The sequence below is a fragment of the Bos mutus genome, chromosome 14 (genome assembly GCF_027580195.1).
Source record: "Bos mutus isolate GX-2022 chromosome 14, NWIPB_WYAK_1.1, whole genome shotgun sequence".
NCBI classification, from domain to species: Eukaryota; Metazoa; Chordata; class Mammalia; order Artiodactyla; family Bovidae; genus Bos; species Bos mutus.
Genome location: NC_091630.1, coordinates 61,101,566 through 61,124,195, shown reverse-complemented (window position 1 = coordinate 61,124,195; position 22,630 = coordinate 61,101,566). Strand labels below are relative to the sequence as shown.

Below are 22,630 nucleotides of genomic sequence, written 5' to 3'. Positions count from 1 at the left end.
GCTTAGAGATACAAGTGTGTGTAAAACCACGGCAGAAAGCCAGATGCCTGCCCTTACATGTACATTCAATCAGTCCTTAGACTTTGCATGCACCTTATAAATATCCCTCATCTCTACTCAAATAGTTTATAAAAATTAACTTCTAAGAACCCCACAGCCTTCAGACGTGGCAGCAGTCAAAAGGCCACGAGATGTCCAGACACAGACACCTCCATGCTGTAATTCAGCATAGATCCTCAGGTACTGAGCGTCTCTAAACCCGAAAAGGGAAAAAAAACGCAGGCCACTGACAGCAATGCTTAATTATATGCAAGTGTTTATTTAAAATAATTTTCCAAGTTTTCCTGTAATTTAACAGCTTTTGCTTCACTTTTATCCTCTTAAACAACTAGAAACCAATGCTTACATTTTCTGTATTTTATCTACGAATGCTATTTTAATAACATCTTTATTAATACTAGAACCAAGATATATCAACCAACAAGCAGCACAGATTTAAATGACCTTCCTGGTAGTTACAGTGTGGCTGGCAGTTTTTGGACTTTATCAGATGCTGGACACTATTCACGCCATCTCCCACCAGTGGTCTTGGGGAAGGGTTGCTCCCCCCTTCAGGCCTACTTCCTCTCTGCAAAATAAATAAAGCTTATCCTGCTGTAAAACCCCATGAATGCACTGCTCATCACCTTCAATTACTTCATCTTTATTTGCAACCTCTCCACTTATAAAGCATAATTATTCACACTCAAATATAACATGATTCATTAAAAAATAAACACCCAAAATATCCTCAATCATTCTAATATATTCCCATTAATAGATAAAGGGCTTTCATGTAAAATTTAATTTTTTATTTCTACTTCTTCAATAGTAAAGTCACAACTGTAAAACAAATGCATTTAAAAACACAAAAGATACATTTCAGTGTCCAAAATTGGCAATGATTATGAAAATCTATTATACATTTTACCAAGGCCAACAGAATGAAAGCTGATATGAAAAAGTCAATCTTCAAATAGATCCTTAACAAAAACTTCCCTCATGAATAGTAAAATCATTTAAGAAAAGGTTATCTTTACATACGTGGACACTTGCTTCAAAAACAACAAAGCTGGGGTGGGGGTACAAGATAAAAATATGTGGGCACCAGGAACTCAAGATTCATCTCCTAAAACACGTTTGTTTAAAAAAAAAATGACCATTTCTAATATAACTGTATGAAACAACTGTTTTTCCTTGACAGAAATAAGATGGGCACGCACCAGTAACTACAGCTTAGTAGTCCTCTAAGAAACCCTGTGGAGACACTATACCCCCAACCTCCTAGCCCCCAGCTCAGTCACTGGTATAAAAACCAGCAGCTTCCGTGAAATCATCTTTGACGTTACTAAAGGGATCCTGGGATAATTCATGCTCAGAATACTTGAACACTTGTTTTTACATGTAGAGTTTTTTCAGAATTGAGGTGTTTTTGGAACCGTCCATGTGTGAACCTCTGCAGAACATCATAGTCCTTCAACTGCACTGTGACTGCATTTCCTCAAGCATGTCTGATCAACAGTTATAACAGTGATGCTGGTGGCAGTAAGTGACACTCTCAAATTCTTCCTTCTAAAAATGTATATAATCCATCAGAACACTAAATAGTAAATAGACTACACTGTTTACTTTCCTAAGCAAGGAATGACTCTTCAGGCCCTAGTAAGCTAAGAATGGCCTTTACTACCTGTTTTACCACTGACATTCAAATAATAAAGTATGTGATACTAAGCGAAAAATGAAAACCACTGTTATTTCACCACAAGAAACAACCACAAAATAAAAACATGGGAAGAAGTTAGATGAGCCCAATGCAGGTCCCAAGATTAAACTATGATTCCAGATTTTCAAAGCAAAAGGCATCTCCACGTCATTTCTGTGAACACTCCCGACACCACAGAGGTGAGTTTCAGACCAGGGCAGGCTGTCCTGCCCTACCTGTCCAGCGCAAACCTGCAATCAACCAGAAGTTCCCTCTGCTAAAGTGCACCTGTGGCCAGCCTGCTCGGGCCTGACTCACCCACGAGCCATCGACAGTCACACAGAACTATGCCTCTCCTGAACCAAATACTCTATACAGTGGACGACAAGGAAAACAGTCCTAAATACACCACTACCTTCTAAAACTTCAAAGTAACACAGCCTCATCATGTTTAAATACTGAAAATGTCAAAAGGTCCATACAAACTAAGAGCTGTATTAAGCATGTACGTTTTGCTCTGATATTCACTTGATGTGCTCTTAAAATCTTGATGAGAGAAGCAGACATTTTCCCCATGTCTTTTGGCAACAGATTCAAAAGCGAGAGTAGCGGTGCTGTTGAATTCCATGAAACGTGGGTTTTTAAAGCTAAATTATTCAGTATCTGCATTGTTATTGCACTCATACATTGCCCGGAGTAGGTCTACAGCAACTTGGCAGTGGGGACTGCAACGCAAGTAGGGGGTCTGCAAAGCGTCTGCCTTCCTTGCTAGACAGAGTTCCCAGGCAGAACTGTACATGACTGCAGTTCAAATCCGATCACATGCGCTTCACGATTGTGTCTCCCTGAGGGAAGTTAAGTCAAGCCCTCACCACTAACTAGATCCGTTAGGAACCAAACGGGGATCTGCAGACCCAGTCCTGACTACAGCTGAGTTCCACTCCTGAAGCTGCTCTGAGTTAAAACAGCAATTTTTCCAATTTTAAAGAAAAATATATTTTATAAAAGGGATTCTTTTTAATCACTGAATACATCATTTTTATTACTAAGACAGAAACAAGTTATACCTTTTTCCACTATAAATTCACTCTGATGAAAGAAAGAATTCTCTTTTAACTCCTAACAAATGCTACATTTTCAAGACGCAAGGAATTATCAGTAGGCATCCTTTCTTTTTGCTCTAAGCTACTTCTCCCTGAAGTATGTCAAGTAGGCTTTTAGAGACTCTGGCAGGGGCAGCTTCATGATCTTCTCCCGCAGCAGGTTTTGGGGTGGCTCCTCCGGCTTCAAGGCTTCACCCGGCTCCTTCTCCTCCTCCTCTTTGTCTTCCTCCATCTTCTCGTCCTCCTCACTGTCGAGAGGCTGGGGGATGAGTTGGTTGCCCACAAAGACGTAAGTGTTAATCCTCTGCTTGACCCGCTTCCTCTTCCTTTTGGGCGGAGCCCTCTGAGGAATCCCCTTGGCCTGCATCTCATCGTTTATGAAATTCCTAAGTGTGCGTCGGATGTAAATGCGAGCCAAGTCCTGCAGGTTCCTGACAGCACAAGGGGCTAAAAACACACGGAAAACATAAAAAGTGAAACATTACATACTGTTCACTTCTGAGTGAACATCAGAAGACAGAGACTTGTAAAAACTTTGACTTTCATCAAACAAAGACTCAGGGAAGAGCACTGACTATGTGCAGATCACTCCAGCACCAAGGCCAGCGGATGGGGTGGCAAAGGTGTTGTGGGCAGACAACCCAGGCACATGCATAAACCCTCTTGGGAAGGACAGGTAACTCACAGCAAGTGGAGCACAGAGAACTGAGTAGTCAGGGGACTGAGGGGCAGGGGCAGGGCTGGCGACAGAAATGGGGGTGTCAGCCCACCATAACCTGCTGTCAGCCCCATGACCTGCTAAGACCAGGGGGGCAGATAGGGGAGGCAAACATGGAGGGGTTGCCGCAGGAGGTGGGGTGGAGAATCACCCAGGAAAGAGCTTCAGAAGTTAAAAAGATGCTAAGAAACATCTCCATCTTCTCGGTGGCTCTGCTCCCGACTCCCCCGCACACCGGGTGCTCTTTCGACACCTGCACTGTCTGCCTCTCCTGCCAACACTGCCTGCTGTTCCAGGGACCCACCACACTGATGCCCTGTCACAGCAGCCCAAGTTCAGAAGAACCCAAGGGTCCCAGAGTGGAAAAGGACTCAGACCTGCTTCAGCCACTTCTAACACTCCCAAGTCCTAAAATAGCTTCCACACGAGCTTCATTTAAACGTTCTTCTGATAATACAGAAACTTTCAGACAATTCTCAGCCCTAATTATTCAAAAATAGTGTTTTCTGTACTTTTATCCTCCTGGTTCCTAGTCATGAGAAGATCCAGTGGACCAGACAATACTAGTCCTGACTGCTATTGAACTGTAGTGTGAACTGAAGCTCTCAGGCCACAACTACAGGGAAGGTTCTCTCTAACACACACAGTCAGCTCTGTTTATCTCCCACAAGGGTACTTACGGAGGCCCACAGAGTCTGGCTTGCCGTTGTCATTCTTACTTGGCTGCACAAGTGGAGCAAATGACACAGCAAGGATGTTTTTACTTTCCCAAGTGTTCTGTCCAGTTCGCATAATTTGTGTTAACTATTTAGAGGGCGAAAAAAAAAAACAGAATGGCTCCATCAGGGAAGTGGACCACCTTACCCTCACAAGTTTAACAGAAAAATAGCAGAGATTGCTCTATAATCACTTGTATTTGAATGCACCCAATTACCTTCATTTAAATATTAGTACAGGAGGAATCACAAGTACTGGTTTCACAACATATTCCATGCACACAAATGGCTCTGCAGGTTATATTAACATGGGGGTCTGATGTCATCAAGGGGTGTTATTCTAACACACACCTGCCACTGGCTCCCAAAACACACGTCTCACACAGTTGTGTAGTTAAAGTGTTATATCAGTAAAAACGCATTTTGATTACTGAACCAATGAGTCAACTTCACAATCTTCCAGGGTGGTAATAAAATAGATTCTAATCCCAACTTCATATTTCATGAATAAATGTAATTAGTCACAAAGGCATTAGAGCTTTCCCACTCAGCAAACACCCATCAGCAGTACATGGCTTGATCAGGACAAATCAGTATTGTCAATTAAAAAAGTCAACCCATTATTATATTTTATATTAGCATAATGTATATAAGAAATATTCAATAAAATACCAATGGGAAACCATATTTTAGATCTTTAAAAATATATCTTTAAAGGAAAACAGGAAAAAGATGATTGATCTGGGAGTCTCAACTCTGGAAGCATTCAAGTTAATGTTTTTCCAAGAACGTATGTTAATGAATGCTTTATAGTCTCTTTTTAATAATTGATAAACACAGTGTGATGAAGTCCTCTGACCTGCAATTCACATGCTGTGAAAGTAGAGAACTCTCAGAGACGCCAAGATGACCACACTAGGTCCCAGTCATCTGGGACAGTCCAGCTCCCACTTACAAACCACAGGCTGTTGTACACATCTCAGACTTAGGTTGCTGCTGCTGCTAAGTCACTTCAGTCATGTCCGACTCTGTGCAACCCCAAAGACGGCAGCCCACCAGGCTCCTCTGTTCCTGGGATTCTCCAGGCAAGAACACTGGAGTGGGTTGCCATTTCCTTCTCCAATGCATAAAAGTGAAAGTGAAGTCGCTCAGTCGTGTCCAACACTTAGCGACCCCATGGACTGCAGCCCACCAGGCTCCTCCATCCATGGGATTTTCCAGGCAAGAGTACTGGAGTGGGGTGCCATTGCCTTCTCTGCAGACTTAGGTTAGTATGAACATAAAAGATATTTTTTGAAATGTATATTTATAAATTTTAAAGTAAAAGATCCACCCATTTTCTGAATAATTATTTCACACGTTTATTATACCTAATAATTCCAAATCAAAGGCAGGCAAGTAGGTGAAAAATAGTTTCAAATGAGTCTGCTGCTGCTGCTGCTGCTGCTGCTAAGTCACTTCAGTCATGTCTGACTCTGTGCGACCCCACAGACGGCAGCCCACCAGGCTCCCCAGTCCCTGGGATTCTCCAGGAAGAACACTAGAGTGGGCTGTCATTTCCTTCTCCAATGCATGAAAGTGAAAAGTGAAAGTGAAGTCCCTCAGTCGCGTCCGACTCCTAGCGACCCCATGGACTGCAGCCCACCAGGCTCCTCCATCCATGGGATTTTCCAGGCAAGAGTACTGGAGTGGGTTGCCATTGCCTTCTCCCAAATGCCTTCTCCCAAAAAAGAAGATCTAAAAATTTACTGGTTTCTGAAATGGAGTTAAGTAGTTCCAACCACTCCTTCAGCTAGAAGAGGCCACCACATTCAACAGCAAGAACACTGGTGGGTCGGGGGGTGTGTGTAGAGGGGCAGCATGGCCAACACCACGCACGGGCAGAGCTCAGCTTGGCTCTTCTTTCCCTAGTTAAGGGGCCTTTTCCACACCTGCTCTGGTTAAGAGCTTTGAGTCCATTTCAGTGCTTTCCTATACAGGCACCTGTGCGGCGAGCACTTCTTCCTCAACAATCCCAGTGCGCCTTTCACTGGCGCATCAGCCCCCATCCTACACTGAGCGTGTCTCCCGCGCCATGGAGCAGGACGGTGGTCGCTACCTGGTCCTCTATGGGCATGACCAGAATGCCCCCGACTTTCAGCAGAATCTTCATGTAGTTTTCATGGTCCTTCTGGACCCCAGCTCCACAGTAGATTCGATCATACTGGTGACTGTCCGATGCTATCTGCAGGCAATTACCAACCACAAATGCAGGCTCACAGAACTCAAACCTGTATGGAGAAATAAAAAGTATTTTAATTCATTTAAACAAAAGATGAGACCTAAAAACTTAACATAATCCAACTCTTTGAAAGTGAAGTTTTACTAAAATTATAAGAATAAAATATCATAAAATTTGAATTTGAATTATGTATATTTATGAAATCTAACAGTGATCAAATATATTGTTTTATTATCAATGACACAGTGTACATTTTTCCAAAACATCAACCTCTTTTTTCTCCCACACTGAAACCTTACTTAAGGCTCAGAAGGTGAGTATAGTGAAAAGCTATCACAATAACACTCTTGTGACTAACTGAAACAGTCTCTAACATACATAGTTAAAACCCCAATACACTAATAAAACATGTACAGTAATTTTAGGAAATTAATTCATGAAAATACCCTCTCAATTTTAAGTCGATTGAAATTAATATGACCACACAGCAAAGTTATCATCTGAGGACAAAATAATTTGCATTAAAAGGCTCAGTATGCAGTGAAAAATGTCTCTGAAATCATTTTTATTTTGTAAAATGCATCCTGCCCTTTGGTAATTAACAGACTTATTACCAGGGATTCTCTGGTGGCTCAGATGGTAAACAATCTGCCTGCAATGCAGGAGACCTGGCTTCCATCCCTGGGTTGGGACGATCCCCTGGAGGAGGGCATGGCAACCCACTCCAATATTCCTGCCTGGAGAATCCCATGGACAGAGGAGCCTGGCGGGCTGCAGTCCATGGGGTCGCAAAGAGTCGGACATGACTGAGCAACCAAGCACAGCACAGACTTTTTACACAATATGTTTCCATTAAATTCACTAAATATACAGATACCCCATGGTCACTGATATTTAAAGAAGAGTTTCTCAGAATGATGCCCAGTCCTTAGCTTCCTGTTCCAGGGTGGGGAGTAGGGTGGGAAACAATGCAGACCCTGCCCTCTCTTCTTGACACCCACAGGGGCGGGTGATCCTAACCCCAGCTTCTACTATGACTTCTACTATGACTACTTCTACTATGACAGTGCCCACACTTTCTGGGTGTCCGCCACCCCCAGCACCACCCTGTGCCCAGCTGCTCAGGACAGGTTCCCACCTCTCAGAGGCCACATGGGGCCCTTCCTGGCTCTGCCCCCATCCCAGAGACACTGCTGTAGCCATGGGTGGAATTACAGGCCTCCCGTCATTTAGAGGAAATACTACAAGGTCTGTGCTGTTCCTGTGCCTGCATGGCCCCTCCCTCTCTGCTGCTTAAATGCCCAGCATCCCTTCAAGACACAGTTCAAATACGAGCTACACTACACAAGCACTCTTACCCAGCTCTTCGGGAAGATCTCAGTCTTGCTACTTGCATAACGCTCACGAAAGTATAAACTTACATATGTAATGGACAGCATTTAATTTCTCTATTATACTCAAGACTATTGGACAACCTAAGATTGTCTAAAATACAGCCAAAACAATCTCTTGGCCTTTAAATAACTAGATATTGTGGATCACATGGTTTAATCATCTCAAAGTTACAGTAAGCATTCTTTGAAAAGAAAAAAGACTAGTATTTTCAATCTAAAAACCCTCATTATTATAAAAATTCATTTTAAATAACTTAATTTTACAATAATTTAAGCCACTCTTAAAATTTTCTAGATGAACGTGAGCAAGGAATTTAAGTAAAATTATTTTGTATTATTAAACCTCTTTTATCAGTCTGTTAAATCAACTTAAAAATATGCTTATAGTTTAAAAGCTTCCTACAGCTTACAGAACTATTATCTACAAAAACACCATTACAAGTAAATAATTTGTGTTATTTTTATACACTCTCATCCCAGCAAAATGAACTATAAAGGACTGAGTGCCTGATTCTAAAATCAAATGTGACTCTGGTCAAGTGGCTTGACACTAGCAATTAGCACAATTCACTCCAAACATTATTTGTGAAGCCCCTGTTGTGTGTAAAGACTGGATATGAAGTGGGAGGCACTCATGCCTAATGCAGTGAGAGAGACAACAATCTCACCAATTAAAGATGAACTTATGGAGGCAGGAGGAGAAGGGGACGACAGAGGATGAGATGGCTGGATGGCATCACTGACTCGATGGACGTGAGTTTGAGTGAACTCCAGGAGTTGGTGATGGACAGAGAGGCCTGGCGTGCTGCAATTCATGGGGTCGCAAAGAGTCGGACACGACTGAGCGACTAAACTGAACTGAACTGAATGAGGGTGAAAAATGCTCTAAAGGAACACCACTCCGTAAGTATGGCTGAGGATGCAAGGGAACTGACAGGCCTGGGGAGCCAGAGTAAGGCTCCCCAAGAAATGGTGAGTTGGGATCTGAAAGGTGAGACAGGGCAATCAACCCCACTAGCCACCAGCCTTGTGCAGACAGGAGCCCTGTGGCTGCTGGAAAATGAGATGTGGCTGGTGGAAAATGAGATGCACGGAAAGGATAAAAATCATATGAGATCTCAATATCTCAAATATTTAGCATGTAAAACATCTCAGGATCTCGTTTAAATACGTGTGTATGTGTGTGTATTTCAACAGCCACGTAAACTGAAAGCACTAAGCAACCACCCTTCTACTTTATCAACTGTGAACAGGAGCTTCAAATACTTTCCTGAGCACAGTCTTTCCTCTGGGACACTCTCCTGCTTTCCCTGATTATCCCTTTGAACACGTCTTCTGAACTTTAATTATATCTTCATCACCTTTTACAGTCCTCAAGAAATACCTATTAAGTGAGAAACCTAAGAAATGTAATTGATTTGTCATCTTTTCCACCTACCAACTTTGAACATGAACTCAAACTTGACAAATACGCTAATCACAAGAATCTCAGGACTAGAGAAACAGTTACAGAAAAAAATGTGTGCCTGTGGCACCCTCTAAATCAACATGATGGTTCTTGCTTTACTAAATTGGAAACTATAAATAGCTGTAGTTTCATGTTACAAAACACATCATTTTTCCCACAATGTACCAAAAAAAGCAAAACTTAAACAGTAAAAAAGCCAAAACAAAACCACCGTGCCTTTAATAAACCAACTGTCACCTAACTTAAAAGTGCTTTTTAGTGGCCTCTCTGAAGATCTTAAATAAGCCACCCTTCTTTATTCTAGGAAACAAAGGCTTTTCCCCTAACAAGGCAGATCTGAGCCAAGTATACTATCTTATTCCATTTAGGAAGTGTTACAAAGAATCATTACAGAGAAAAGTTAGACCTTTACATTTACAAATGACTTCTACTAATGCAAATGGAACATACACTTCTAACATGTATAGGGGGTCTTCGAAAGTGTGAAGACCTTTTCATTTAGTATACCAAATTCATTTCCTTTACCAGCACACTCAAATTTGAAAGTTTAACTGAACTGAGGCAACATTCCAAAAGGAGTAGTAGGACTAGATTATTTCTAGATACAAAATAGTAAAGTTTCAAGGACATAATCAGGGAGAAAGGTGTGATATTTTAAATATAAACACTAAAACACAATGACTTAATAGTTACAAGAAACAGCCTAGCAGAGACAGTGTTTCATCTGGGGACTGTTTATTACATCCACAGCTGTGGCTTCACCTTCTCCAGTAATAGGCAAGTCCTTCATGATAGTAAAGGAAACAAAACAACTCTCAAACTGCCTATACTTACAACATTATTTTTTAATACATACATGGGTTAAAGATGATCCTTCCTAAAAGGACTTGGAGAAGTGTTAGCATTTCTGACTAGGTAGAGATGAGGATCTTACTTAGTTTATATTCTGACATTGAAATTACGGCTTGTTTTTATAACAGCATTTCATGTAAATAAATTCATACAAATTCTACTACTAACAATATTTTTCCAAAAATCTATAATTAAAATTCTTCAGGCAAATGTTTACGGATATGCTCATATATGTATAAAGAACAACTGACTGATGTGAGGCAAGAATGACAGCTACCAGGTGGTAAGAGTAAATTACAACTGCTATTAATGTTTCCAGAGTAAAGAGGAAAATAAAAGTTTCTTCCTTTTAGCTTTAACTAGATTCTGAAAGCTGCACCTTCTCTAAGTCTCCACAAACCTCTGTAGGCAAAGGACATATTTTATACCATAAACACAAGTCTGTATAATCCAGAAGTCTGCATTAATGAACCAACCAGAGGTTTTCACTATTTGTAGATTTGCACATAAAATCTAGGTTTGAAAACAGTAAAAGAGAAAATCTAAATTCCACTTTTCACATCAACTACAAATAAAGGGAACCCAAGAAAGGAAAATAAAACAACAAAAATTTTTTAAAAAATGGCAAGAGGCCTACCAAAAGGATATTTTCCATGGTTCTAATTTTAATCCTGAAAGTATCGATCTTGTGTTCTCTCCTAGTTTTCATACTTTAGGGCAGCTCATTAAAATTTTTTGTCTGTTAGTAACATGAAAAGTAGCAATCATTTTTATTCTTTGAAGACATTTTCCAAAACAAAATTTCCCAGGTACAGATGTCTTACACTCCTGAATTCCACCAAGTTATACTTCCTAACCATGTAAATTATCTGTATACAAAAAAAGAAGTAGTTCTGAACTGTAATAACTACAAATTCAATCACTTTAGACTTATAATCATTTATTGATTTAAACCTGAAAACCTAATGGCTTTTTAGACTTACGTAGAAAGGGGAGAGTATCTGACATACCCTTACTAAAACAAAACATACAAACAATATTTGTGGGAAAACCGAGAGCACAGGTATCTTGGTTTATGACATGAGCGCTTGGCCAAAAGGGCACCGACTCCATCACTTACCTCGGCTGGGGGCTCCTTTACAGGTGCACGCTGGGTTATCTTCATCTCCAGATGCACAGACGTTCCATTCACAGCAGGGACCTTGCCAACGTGCCCACATAATTCTCTGATAAGCTGCTAGGAGATCAGGGTGACCTAGCCTTGCCCTGCAGCTTCCCTCTTAGACGGGTATTCTAGGTCTAGGAGCTGACTGAGAGTAGAAAAAACAACATTCCCCTTCAATACACTGTTGAAATCGGGGCTGAAAATTTGCACACCTAGATTATCACGTGCCACAGGATGCTGTCATCAACATTTTAGACTATCGTTCCAGCGCAATAAAGGATTTCAGGGACACAGGAAAGACTCCTATAGTGTTCTCATACCTCACCCAAAACAACCTGCCAAATGAATCACAGATACTTCTTTTTCTTAAAACACTTTGTCAAAATGTGCGTTTTGAACTGTGACAGCTATGACAACTTCATTAAAACAAGACAAACTTCACAACCTTCCACTGGGAAGAAAACCCAGGAAAATAATCATCTCTTCTTTTCCAAATACAGTTATACCATTAAAAACTCTTATAACCAAGAATTAAGCTATTGAATTTTACAAAATTTTAAAAACAAAGACTTTACCTTTATAAGAGGTTTCCCTTCCAACTGCACCAAACTCACCTCAGAATAATTTAAACATTATTTAAAGCAAAGTGTTAAGAGTAAATACACAGATTTTTCACTGAACAGAGCTTTAGGAAACGCCATAGGACCAAAACCAATCTCTAAACATTTTAAAGGAAGCGTGAACGGTACATGATATGAGAGTGAGCCTTCATATTTCAACAATAATTTCTTATAAAATAACTTGGGCTACAAACTTTTATTTCTGTCAGTGTTTTATTCTTGGAATAATTTCTTCTTTTCCCAATAATGTGTCAGAAGCTATCAAACCTCCCCTCATACCGTTTCTAACTGATGTTAAAATACATAACTGATAGCTTAGAGGACTATTTTTAAGCATTTCTCTGTCCCACCATTTGAATGTCTGTCATGTTTAAAAACTGTGTTTAAAACCTGTATTTCTCATAAAACTACCATCTGAACATGACCAATATACCCAAATGTTCAACTATCGTAGAAGGAGTTCAAAATAATGTTGACTATGTATCTACAGATAGCAAAACTTCTTCAAGTATGCCACAATTCTCTTCAAGATGAAGTGCGACTGCTCCAGTGATAAAGGTGACAGAACACAGTATCATTTCATTTTCTCCAATCCAATATCAATTACGTGAAAAAGGAGCCTATAATCAAAAATAAAATTAGGATACTACACCCAGCCATACATCCATTAAATCTTCTAAAATGTAAATGACTACGCTAACCCTGAATTTAATTTAGAATTTATACCTTGACTACACCTGAAGAAGGCACAGCCTCTCCAGCTCATCTCTGACCCCCAGACATCCACCCCAGAGGCAAGTCTCATTAATGAACAGGGCACGTGTCCTCTGTGATAAAAAGGTTATCATGCATTTAACCAGGCTAAGAGCACTCCCTAAATTCTAACCTAGAGAAAAACAAATGACGAAAATAAAGGTGCCGCTTCAACCTCTGTTATCTGGAGCTAAGCTGCTAGACTGTAATTCATTGGCAATCTTACTGTTGGGAAGAACATTAGAATATATCCGTTTTTATATCATTATAGCTAAATCAGAACTAAACAACAAGACAGGCCTGGCTGAAGTTACGGCCTGTCTGGTCCTGTCCTCCCATCTGGGAAACATGGACACCAACACTGCCTCCAGGACTGTGGGTACAGCTGAGAATGGTGCAGACGACACACATTAGCTGCTGTCATTTTCATAATTTCATTACTGTCTTCAGTACTCACATTGTGACTCATTTATACAACAAACTACAGGAAACAATGGTCCTCCATGCAAACAGAATGAAAATCTTCAATAAAGCAGACAAAGCTGCACTCATGTGGCTTCTGGCAGGACAGCATTTCCAAAACAAGGTACAGTGTCCTTGGAGGGGGGAGGAGACAGGACCTATTGTCTCACAGGAAAACAGCTCACCCCAAAGCACGCCCTCCAAGGAGTCAGGTCAGCTGCATGCACATTTACACATACTACACAAACACATACATGTAGTTGTGAATAAATGCTATGCCAATTATCAACTCACAAAGCACTTACAGGGTATAATCCAGGCTCCTTTTATCTGACCTCCTCTTCCAAGTAAACACAGCTGGAGAGACTGTTTCGCTTATGGTACATGCACAAAACTGATTCAGATGATCTGGCCTTCCCCCATGAAAGCCAGATACCCAAGGGACTATAAACCTGGGGCTGGAAGACTTTATAACAGAAATGGGCTAAAGTAAGGACGTCCTGGAGAACGCGTGTGAAGAGCAGACCAGGTCAGCACGCTGCGGACAACAGGTTGCACGCGACCTGCACTTGCTCCAATGAAGTGGACGGAACCCCTCACCCACACCTGCTCAGAGCACCTGAGGAAGGCTGTGTACTGCCACAAAGACCACCTAGCCCAAGACACCAGAAATATTTACTATCTGCTCCTTCAGACGCTTGCCAGTGTTTTAGAGAACCTGTGAAATCAAGCGTCAGTTCCTAAGGGCAGGTCAGTGAGTCTGGGAACATTGGAGGCAGAGCATAGGCAGAAACCACACTGGAGAACCTGCCTTCTCTCTCGCCTCGGAGCACAGTAAACTCACAGTAGCCTCACCAAATCTTCGCGTTTGCTGATACAGAACTAAGACACAGAAACAAAGTTTACGAGTATTAACACTGTATTAAGGATATTTTTTTCTGAAAGAAGAAATAGTACCTTCAAGACTCAGGAACCAAGGCTCCTTTATAAAGCATACACAAAAACACACACCTGCACTTTTTTTTAAATTTATTATCTTACATTATACATTCTTATGTTGAGTAGTTTATTGACTCTATTCTTACCTACTATATTTGGGAGTTTATTATGATCTCTGATACATATAAGAGAACTTCAAAGATACAGTTTAAATCATAAGTGATATAATACTTTTGAAAAAGGAACTGGTAAGATCCAAACCAAGAGGATAAATAATACTGGATAAATATTAGGTTTTAGCTTTCTATTGTCTTCCTGTTACACACAATCAAGGTGGCCTGGTCCTAAGTCCTAAGGGATACATAAATAGCAATTTTGTTTCCTGAGTTACTTTATATTTTATTAATTAAAACAAGTATTTTGATGATCTGTAAACAACTAAATATAGTAAAACTGCTTAGGAATATAATTTTTAAAGTCACTTTGCATGGCAAGTTTTTCAAATTTAAAAACTGAAAGTAAATAGAAATATTCTCCACAAACACCAAGAAAAATCGCAAAGAAATCATCAAAACATAAAGACAGGAAGAAAATTGCTACATCTTTATCATTTCTATAACCAAAATCAAATGATAAATGACCCCAAAAGGAGTCCATTAAATGACCCATCAGCTTTGACTACTTAACTTCCAACCAAGTCATGACTTTATGCAAAACGAAGCATTTGCCAGTACCTGCTACCTTGGTAAGCAAGATACCTTTATAATCTGAAGTACACAACTACTATTTCAGAAGCTACCTGAAAACCAAAATAGGTAACATTTCCAGGACTGTTTTTTTAAGAATAGTCTGTTAACAGAAGAATCTGTTTTAAAAGTAACATTTCAGAAACAACCATATTATAAAGCCTGATTATTTTAACTAAAATAATAAGACCATTAAAAATTATGAAGAAACATTTAGGTCAGTCATATCACCGTATTTGAGATGATTCACCATTTTAAGAATAACAAACCTGTACAACACAGTCTAACAACAACACTCAAGAAATACAAGTGAAGGACATTTGGTATCTCATGATTACATGAAAACAATTTTAGACAATTTTTTTAAACTTGAGACACTTAAACACATGTAGCCTTCAAACTTAACTGTGTTCTAGATTATTCAATATTTAAATTACATCGACACAGAAAGCCAGCGCTCTGGGACAACCCGGAGGGATAGGTGGGGAGGAAAGAGAGAGGGGGATTCAGGATTGGGGGGACATATGTATACCTGTGGCCAATTCATGATGATGTATGGCAAAAACCATCAGGATATTATAAAGTAATTACTCTCCAATTGAAATAAATTAATTTAAAGCAAAAGAAAGACTTTAAAGAATGACATGTTTTACTGTTTGCCAGGACCATGCCCTTGTCAGCAAGACTTGTCTCCATAGATACTGTAGAGGTGCTTCCATGATTCAAAGTTCTTCCTTGAGCTTGTTCTGCCTGATTAATGACCCAAAAGTGAATTATCTGTGCCTTTATGTGTTAATACCTGAAATGTATTATTATCTAATATATTAAGATAAACCTTAAATATATGCTTTTACTAATATTACTTTCATATTTGCTAAGTTTAATTGTATTCAAATGGTCTTATATGTATAATTAAGTTTCAACACCAAAACAAATACTTACAATAGAAATTCAATAAATTCCACAAAATTCCACAGTTCTAATAAACAATATGAAAATACCCATGCCCACATTTTTAGCACTTACCATACCACTAATTATAAGACAAACAGAAATGATGAAGACACAAAGCGTACTACAATTGAATCTCAATTTCTTACAAAGTAACTTGGACTAAAATCCATTTTATTTCTGCCAAACAGTATGTTTTTCTTGGAAATGGAAACAGAATATGAACCAACATGGTAAGCGCTTGAAAAATGATTCAAAAATGTGAATTAAAGGTTAACTATTTATTAAGACAGAATAAGATAAAAGGACAGTGTTCAGCAAACTGGTACAGAAGATTCCAGTGACCTGCTCAAACTCAACGGACTGATTACAGAACAAACCCAAACCCCAGCATGTGCACTCTCCCGGCTCGCTGGTCTCAGGTCTGGACACCCCTCCCACACACCCCAGCCCTCCCTCTGTACTGAGGACTGAAGCTGCAGCACAGGCTTAAGTTCCTCAGCCCACCAAGTGCCACTGCCAGGGTGTGGGAGGCAGAGGAGGAAGGCAAATGGGGGAGACATGCCAGGAGATGCCTGAACTCAGAAGACAACCTTCAGCTCAGACCCCTGCCCACTTGTAGATCTCTCACCTCTATGGCCACGGCCATGGCCAGATCAGAGCCGAGTGAGGGAGGCTCACACCCAACAAGCTGGGTTGGAACTCTGGACCAGAACTCTGGACCAAAGCTCTGTCATGTAAAGGGACTAAGTTTTAAGCTCAATTCTCATCCTTTGTTAGCCCTTCTCTGAAAATATGACTAGCTGAGAGAAAAATGCCATCTAAATTTTTCAGCTTCACAGTACTATCCACATTACCATCACTGCTTGCTGAATTTAGGGACATGACACACCAAACAGACTTTCCTGCAAGGACCAACGCCTGTGCAGTATTTTTCCCAAGGGAAAGTAGTTCAGAACAATGGTTTTAGAAACAGATTTCTCAAAGGACATAGTGATATATTTCTATGATAATTTCATTTAGCTATATTATTAAGTAACTTTATGTTTTTAAGAAAAAGTCCTCCATATGCTAAGAGGTATCGCTCATATTAAATTACTATCCCCAAAGGTATAAACACAGTTGCCAAAGATTCTATGGCCAGGAACATCTTTAACTTCTATCTTCAGAAAAGGTACCTGTGTGACATTAATGAATGGAACAACACCCTACTAATAAATTGACAACAGCATATAATTAAAACCTAAAAGTTATTTACTTGTAATCTACTGTATGTTTACACAGAGTAAGAATTAGAACATAGTTTTCTAACTTACTTTCCTCTTGCATTTTATAGCGTGCTGATTTTTGCTGCACTCAATCAAGCCAGGATCAATGAACTAACAGTAGTGAGGAACACACATGTCACTCTATCTACTTATCAAGTGCTTTCAAAGCAAAACCATAGATATGAATACTTACTTATCAAAGCTATCACTATTTTTGATGAAGCTCTCCAGTTTTTCCTTGGCATATTCCACCACATCTGAATGAAGTTCAATCCCATGATTTATTCCAAAAGGACCTGCAATTGTAGCAGCAGCATTTATAAACATTAAGAATGCCTTTACAGAGCTCTTTTAATTTGTTCATTTATCTATCATAGGAGCATTTAAAGAGAACTCAAAATGTATCTGCTGGCCACAGATTTATAAAGCTATATGGAAATATATTTACATTGCTTTAAAAAAGTCAGTCATAAAGAGTTCTCTCAGGAGTATAGTTTATCTGTCAGGACAATATCACCAAAGAAATAATCACATTTCTATATGAAGTTTAAGTCATTTGCCATTGTTTTCCATTTCGCCATCATAATTTACCATTTATCACCTGTTAAAAAGCTTTGTTAACTCTCAAATGTCTGAATCCATGGGCTGACACAGGTGTGCACCCATTGCCCAGTAAATTCTTCCAGGGCTGAGACCACACCCTCTGTCCCTGGAGCTCCCAGGGTCCAGGGGAGTGTGGCCACTGGGCAAACCTGGTAGACGCTCCTGTTCCAGTGCACTTCTGACTTCTTACTTGGTATTTCTTCCTGTACACAGCCAAGGATGGGTGACCATCCAGGAATGAGGAGCAGGGGGCACAGTCCTGGGATGGCTCCTTCCCCAACCCTGGTCCTGGCTGAGAACATGACCACCTGGATTCCTATTTCCTAAGGCGACTGTGTTTCCTGCCTGCCCTGTGACCCCCTGACAGTGACACACTATCTCACCTAGTCACCTCGCTCCTCCCAGACTTCTGACACTGAGCCAATCGGGTTTTTCACTCTACATTTCTTTTTCCAAATTTTAGTTATATTTTTATCTTACTTTGCAACTGGTCTCCCAGAAAAAAGTGTGTGGGGGCGGGGGGGTGGGGGGCGGTGGTTGGTGCATGGGTGTTATTTTTTGGTTATCTGGTACATATCTTTGGAACTACCTGAATGTGCCCCTACTGAATGCCATTAAAAACACAACATATATGGGAGTGCTACGGACCTCGAAGAACTTTAAAATAACCAAAAAATCACATTTACATTCAAATGAACATTTTTGAATGTACAGGAAGGGTATGAAAATACCAGCTTGTAATCTAGGAATTACCAAACGACAAAAATTAAACCAAATGTTCGGAAACCATCTTCAAGTCGAAAGCAGATAAACCTACTATATTTCTACTGATTTGCTTTGAAAAAAAAAAAAAAACTGATGCTACTTGAAAAATGTATTTAGATGAAAAGATTAAGTAAAAAGGTACTTGATCCATCATACCACATAACAGCATTAAATTCCTTTGCTGCTTTTATACTTTTTTTTAAGTTATTCTGATCAATGTAATCTTTTCACTTCTCGGTTTTTGTTTCATCAAACCATTAGCCTTTATCTGCAAATTAGAGCATCCATTCAATATTATTTAAGATCTCTTATAATTCCTTATTATTAACAAAGACAAATAGACAAAACTTAGAATTTTCTTTTTTTCAAAAAATAAATGAAAATGGCAAAAAAAAATTAAACAGAGAAGTACATACAGTGATGTCACTTTTTAATTTAGTATTCAGTCTTGAGTAGTGTGAAAACTTGGACTTCCTTAAGGAAACAAAAAAGGCTAAGAAACCCTGAATAAAGTTTTGTCTTGTTGTTGTTCGCTCACTCAGTCGTGTCCGACTCTTTGCGACCCATGGACTATAGCACACCAGGCTTCCATGTCCTTCACCACCTCCCAGAGTTTGCTCAAATTCATGTCCATTGAGTCGATGAATAATGATGATGAACAAAGTTTTCCTCATTTAAAAACCTCAAATTACACTACAATTACTTAACATTATAAACATAGTAAGGAAAATATTGCTCTAGGAAATCTAATTTTTCTCTTACCCTTTTATAGCAATCCATTGAATGTAAAACATTAAGAGACTTTTATATTTTCATTAACTATTAAGAATCTAGTTGTATGGATGAGAGATCACTAAAAGGCCAATATTTCTAGGGTTGAAGTTTCCAATAGAACTGAATGAATAAGCACTCTAAGAAAGGTGTCAAGTAAAGAATGTAGAAGTCTAGGCTGCTATTCAGTATTTCAAACTGCTTTACTAGCAGAGGGAGTCAACTTGAGTGCTCTGGACCAAAAGGGACTACATACTCTGTCACTTAAGACAGCTCTGGTCTCATTTTCCTTTTCTTGCTTTCTGCTCATATAATATCTAAGAACAAAGTGGCAACTTTTAGAAATAAGGCTTAAAGTTTGCTAAGAAAATTTAAGACTTTTTCACATCACCTTGACACAAAATAAAGACAATTTCATTAACATACAATGGATTTGACAGATAAATGTACATACTATTATTAATTCTGATACAAACACCACTGATGATTTAATGGATGGACTTGTTTAATTTTAAAACAACATGGAGGTATATCTTTATTATCACTAATAAATTAAACAGTAATTAATATACTGAAAAGAATGCACTAATAGAAGGCAGAACTTATATGGCAATGTCACCAACATCTCATTTATTTAGAATGTGATATACAAGTAGAACACATCGAGGATATGATAGAAGTGTATGTGATGCTTTTTATTACAGTTCATTTGACACCTGTATTAAACAGAACAGAAAAATAGGACATAGAAAACTGAAAAATATGCAGCTGCTTCCAAGGAAGGGGACGAAGAGGTCTGGGTGGGAAGAGGCATTTCCACCATTACACCCTGTTGTCTAAAGTGTGTCAACACAGGCATGCACAACTTTTTCAACCAAAAAGTGATGTGCTACTCAGAGATTTTTTTTTTAAGTACACTATTTTCAAAGAAATGGATAAATAATACAAAATAATTCTAACAGAAAGATATAAGCTGTCACTGGAGAAAATGAAAAAGGCACACAAAAGCAAAGCCTAAGATTTCCTAACATCACCTAACATGATGTTAGCATGAATCTGACTGCACTGAGCAGATTCCAACGTTACTCTGTATGTGCCAATGGGAAGAGATCTTTCTAGAAATAATAAATGTTTAATTTCTGTCATACAATTTTTTTTAACTTTAAAAACCCTGTCATACAATTATTTAAAAAAAAATCAAAGTACTAACAGTTGACCACTATCTTTAATAGCTAAGTATTGAAAGAGAAACTTACACAGAAGTCAACATTTATTAAGACAAATACAATTATTAGAAAAACCTAGATACCCTATATTAGAAATTATTTTTAAGGCTGGCAAAAGTTCATTTACTAAGAGCAGTAACAAATACAATACAATGTCAATATAATAATAAGCTCTAGAGAATGTTTTTCTTTTGTGGTACTTGAATTAGCTTATTTATCACTTTCCAGTTAGTCAATAATCAGAACTTATACATAAAGGTCACCGATTATTATGTCTAGCTATCAGGAGTCTATCAACACCTCCATTTCTCATCTATATACCCCTTACTCCTCTCCTCTCTGAAGTACCAGAAAGGTGACAGAGTGTGGTGTGCAGGTGGAAGGCTGCCCTGGCAGGCGTGGGAACCTGACAGCAGCATGAGCTGAGGACGCTGTGCCCTCCGTTCTTTGTGGAGAGCTAATCTGTGGAACAGCCTTAGCAAGACCACTTCACAGCACACGGTACGTGACTAGAGGAGCCCTAAAGATGCACTTACTCAGTCACTGGGGCAGGTGGAGGGGGCCGGGGGGTGCAGGGGGAGACACAGCGGATTCAAGGCCAGTGCCTCAGTTTCCAACTCTGGCTCCTACAGCTGCAGTCAGACCAGTCACGTTCCCCGTGAGGTCCTTTCTACTGTGTGAAATGGGTCTGTGGGAAATCACTAAATGATGTCAGAGTCTTTCATACCATAAAATACAAGACAGCTACAAATCACCAAAAATTCAAGCATGCTCTCTTTGCGAATACTATGTTAATCACAGCACCAAAACCGCAGCCTGTTTATATAAGTGGTTGTCTACCCTGACTGCACATTAGAATAACCTGAGAATTTTTAAATTAAATGTAAAAGTAGATTAAATTTATTCTGATTTAAACTGTGAACAGAGGCAGGGAGTCCCTCAGGGAGAGGCCCAGGCACTGCAGGTGACCCTAACGGGCATCTTTGTGATCACACTATCAACACTCCCCTCATTACTGCAGTGCCCAACCTAAATGTGTGTTTAAATCTCTTTGGACTATCAGATCTGTGCTCTCTTGGGTAAAATGACATAGAGAGATAACCACCACACACACAAAAAAAGAGAGACATTAACAACCACAAATAAAAGCATCAGGATAAAACTAAGTATTTACCACAAGAGGGAGTAAGTGAACCAGTTATTTGGTTTTTAGGAAACTAGTGAAAAGTTTCTCAGCAAGAATTAAAACATACAGTCATCCTTCGGTATATGGGGATTGGGGGAGAATGGTGGGGGCCTGACTCTAGGACCAGACCCTGAAAATACCAAAATCTACGGACTGTGGACACACAGGTCCCTTGTATAAATGGGAGGAGTATTTGCATATATGACCTGCACATCTGTACATCCTCCCCTAACTGTCTCAACTACTCAATACCCAATACAATGTAAATGTGAATGTTATGCATACAGTTGTAAATACAATGTAAATGCTATGTATACAGTTGCCAGCATGCGATAAATTCAAGTTTTGCTTGGCAGATGAATCCTCAAACCCTGGATATGGAAGGTCAACTATATATGGAAAAACACCCTTAAATAAACTGCAATGATACTTCGTTACTAATTCCGGGCATCTTTGGGAAGATTCAGGAGTAACTTTATAAGGATTCAGAGACAGTAATAACAGGTGGAGAGCAGACATGAGCAGGTCTCTTTCTGAGAACACCCTGCCAGTGTACTGCAAAAAGACAAAGCAGTACAAAGGGAGACAAAGGAATGGGGAAGAAAATGAATCAGCCAAAGATTAAGGAATCACAACCAAATTAAGAGAAACTTACTAAGATACACCTATTTTCCTATGGTTTCTCCATTTGATTATATGACGTTAAAAAAGCACTGTCGAACGTTTACTCAATCTTACCACGTTAAAGCTTCAAATTCTTTGGCTAGCAGGGCACACCTAAGACTAGAAACCTGCTCTCTAGGTTTGTCATTGGCCTTGTGAGGCAAGTTTTGCAATTAAAGAGGAAGTTCCAGTCCTGTGGGCTTCCCTCAGCTTATGGAATGAAGCGCTGGTTCCCCAGGTGGCTCAGCAGTAAAGAATCCACCTGCCACTGCAGGGTCGGGATCCTGGGTCAATCCCTG

General features: G+C 39.5%; 1 protein-coding gene across 5 annotated transcripts in view; it reads right to left on the bottom strand.

Moving 5' to 3' along the window:
* Positions 1 to 298: 298 nt before the first annotated feature.
* Positions 299 to 22,630, bottom strand: part of PCMTD1 (protein-L-isoaspartate (D-aspartate) O-methyltransferase domain containing 1) — a 49,864-nt gene continuing 27,532 nt past the window's right edge. For 4 of the 5 annotated variants that reach the window (XM_070382413.1, XM_070382411.1, XM_070382414.1 and 1 more), the window contains 4 exons: positions 17,311 to 17,413; positions 6,377 to 6,548; positions 4,243 to 4,366; positions 299 to 3,291 (listed from right to left, as the gene is read on the bottom strand). In XM_070382413.1, coding sequence (XP_070238514.1) covers positions 2,927 to 3,291; positions 4,243 to 4,366; positions 6,377 to 6,548; positions 17,311 to 17,413 — 764 coding nt within the window. In that variant the 3' untranslated portion in view covers positions 299 to 2,926. Of the gene's footprint in view, positions 3,292 to 4,242; positions 4,367 to 6,376; positions 6,549 to 11,333; positions 11,524 to 17,310; positions 17,414 to 22,630 lie in introns of all 5 variants that reach the window. The other variant, XM_070382415.1, reaches the window with a different exon arrangement.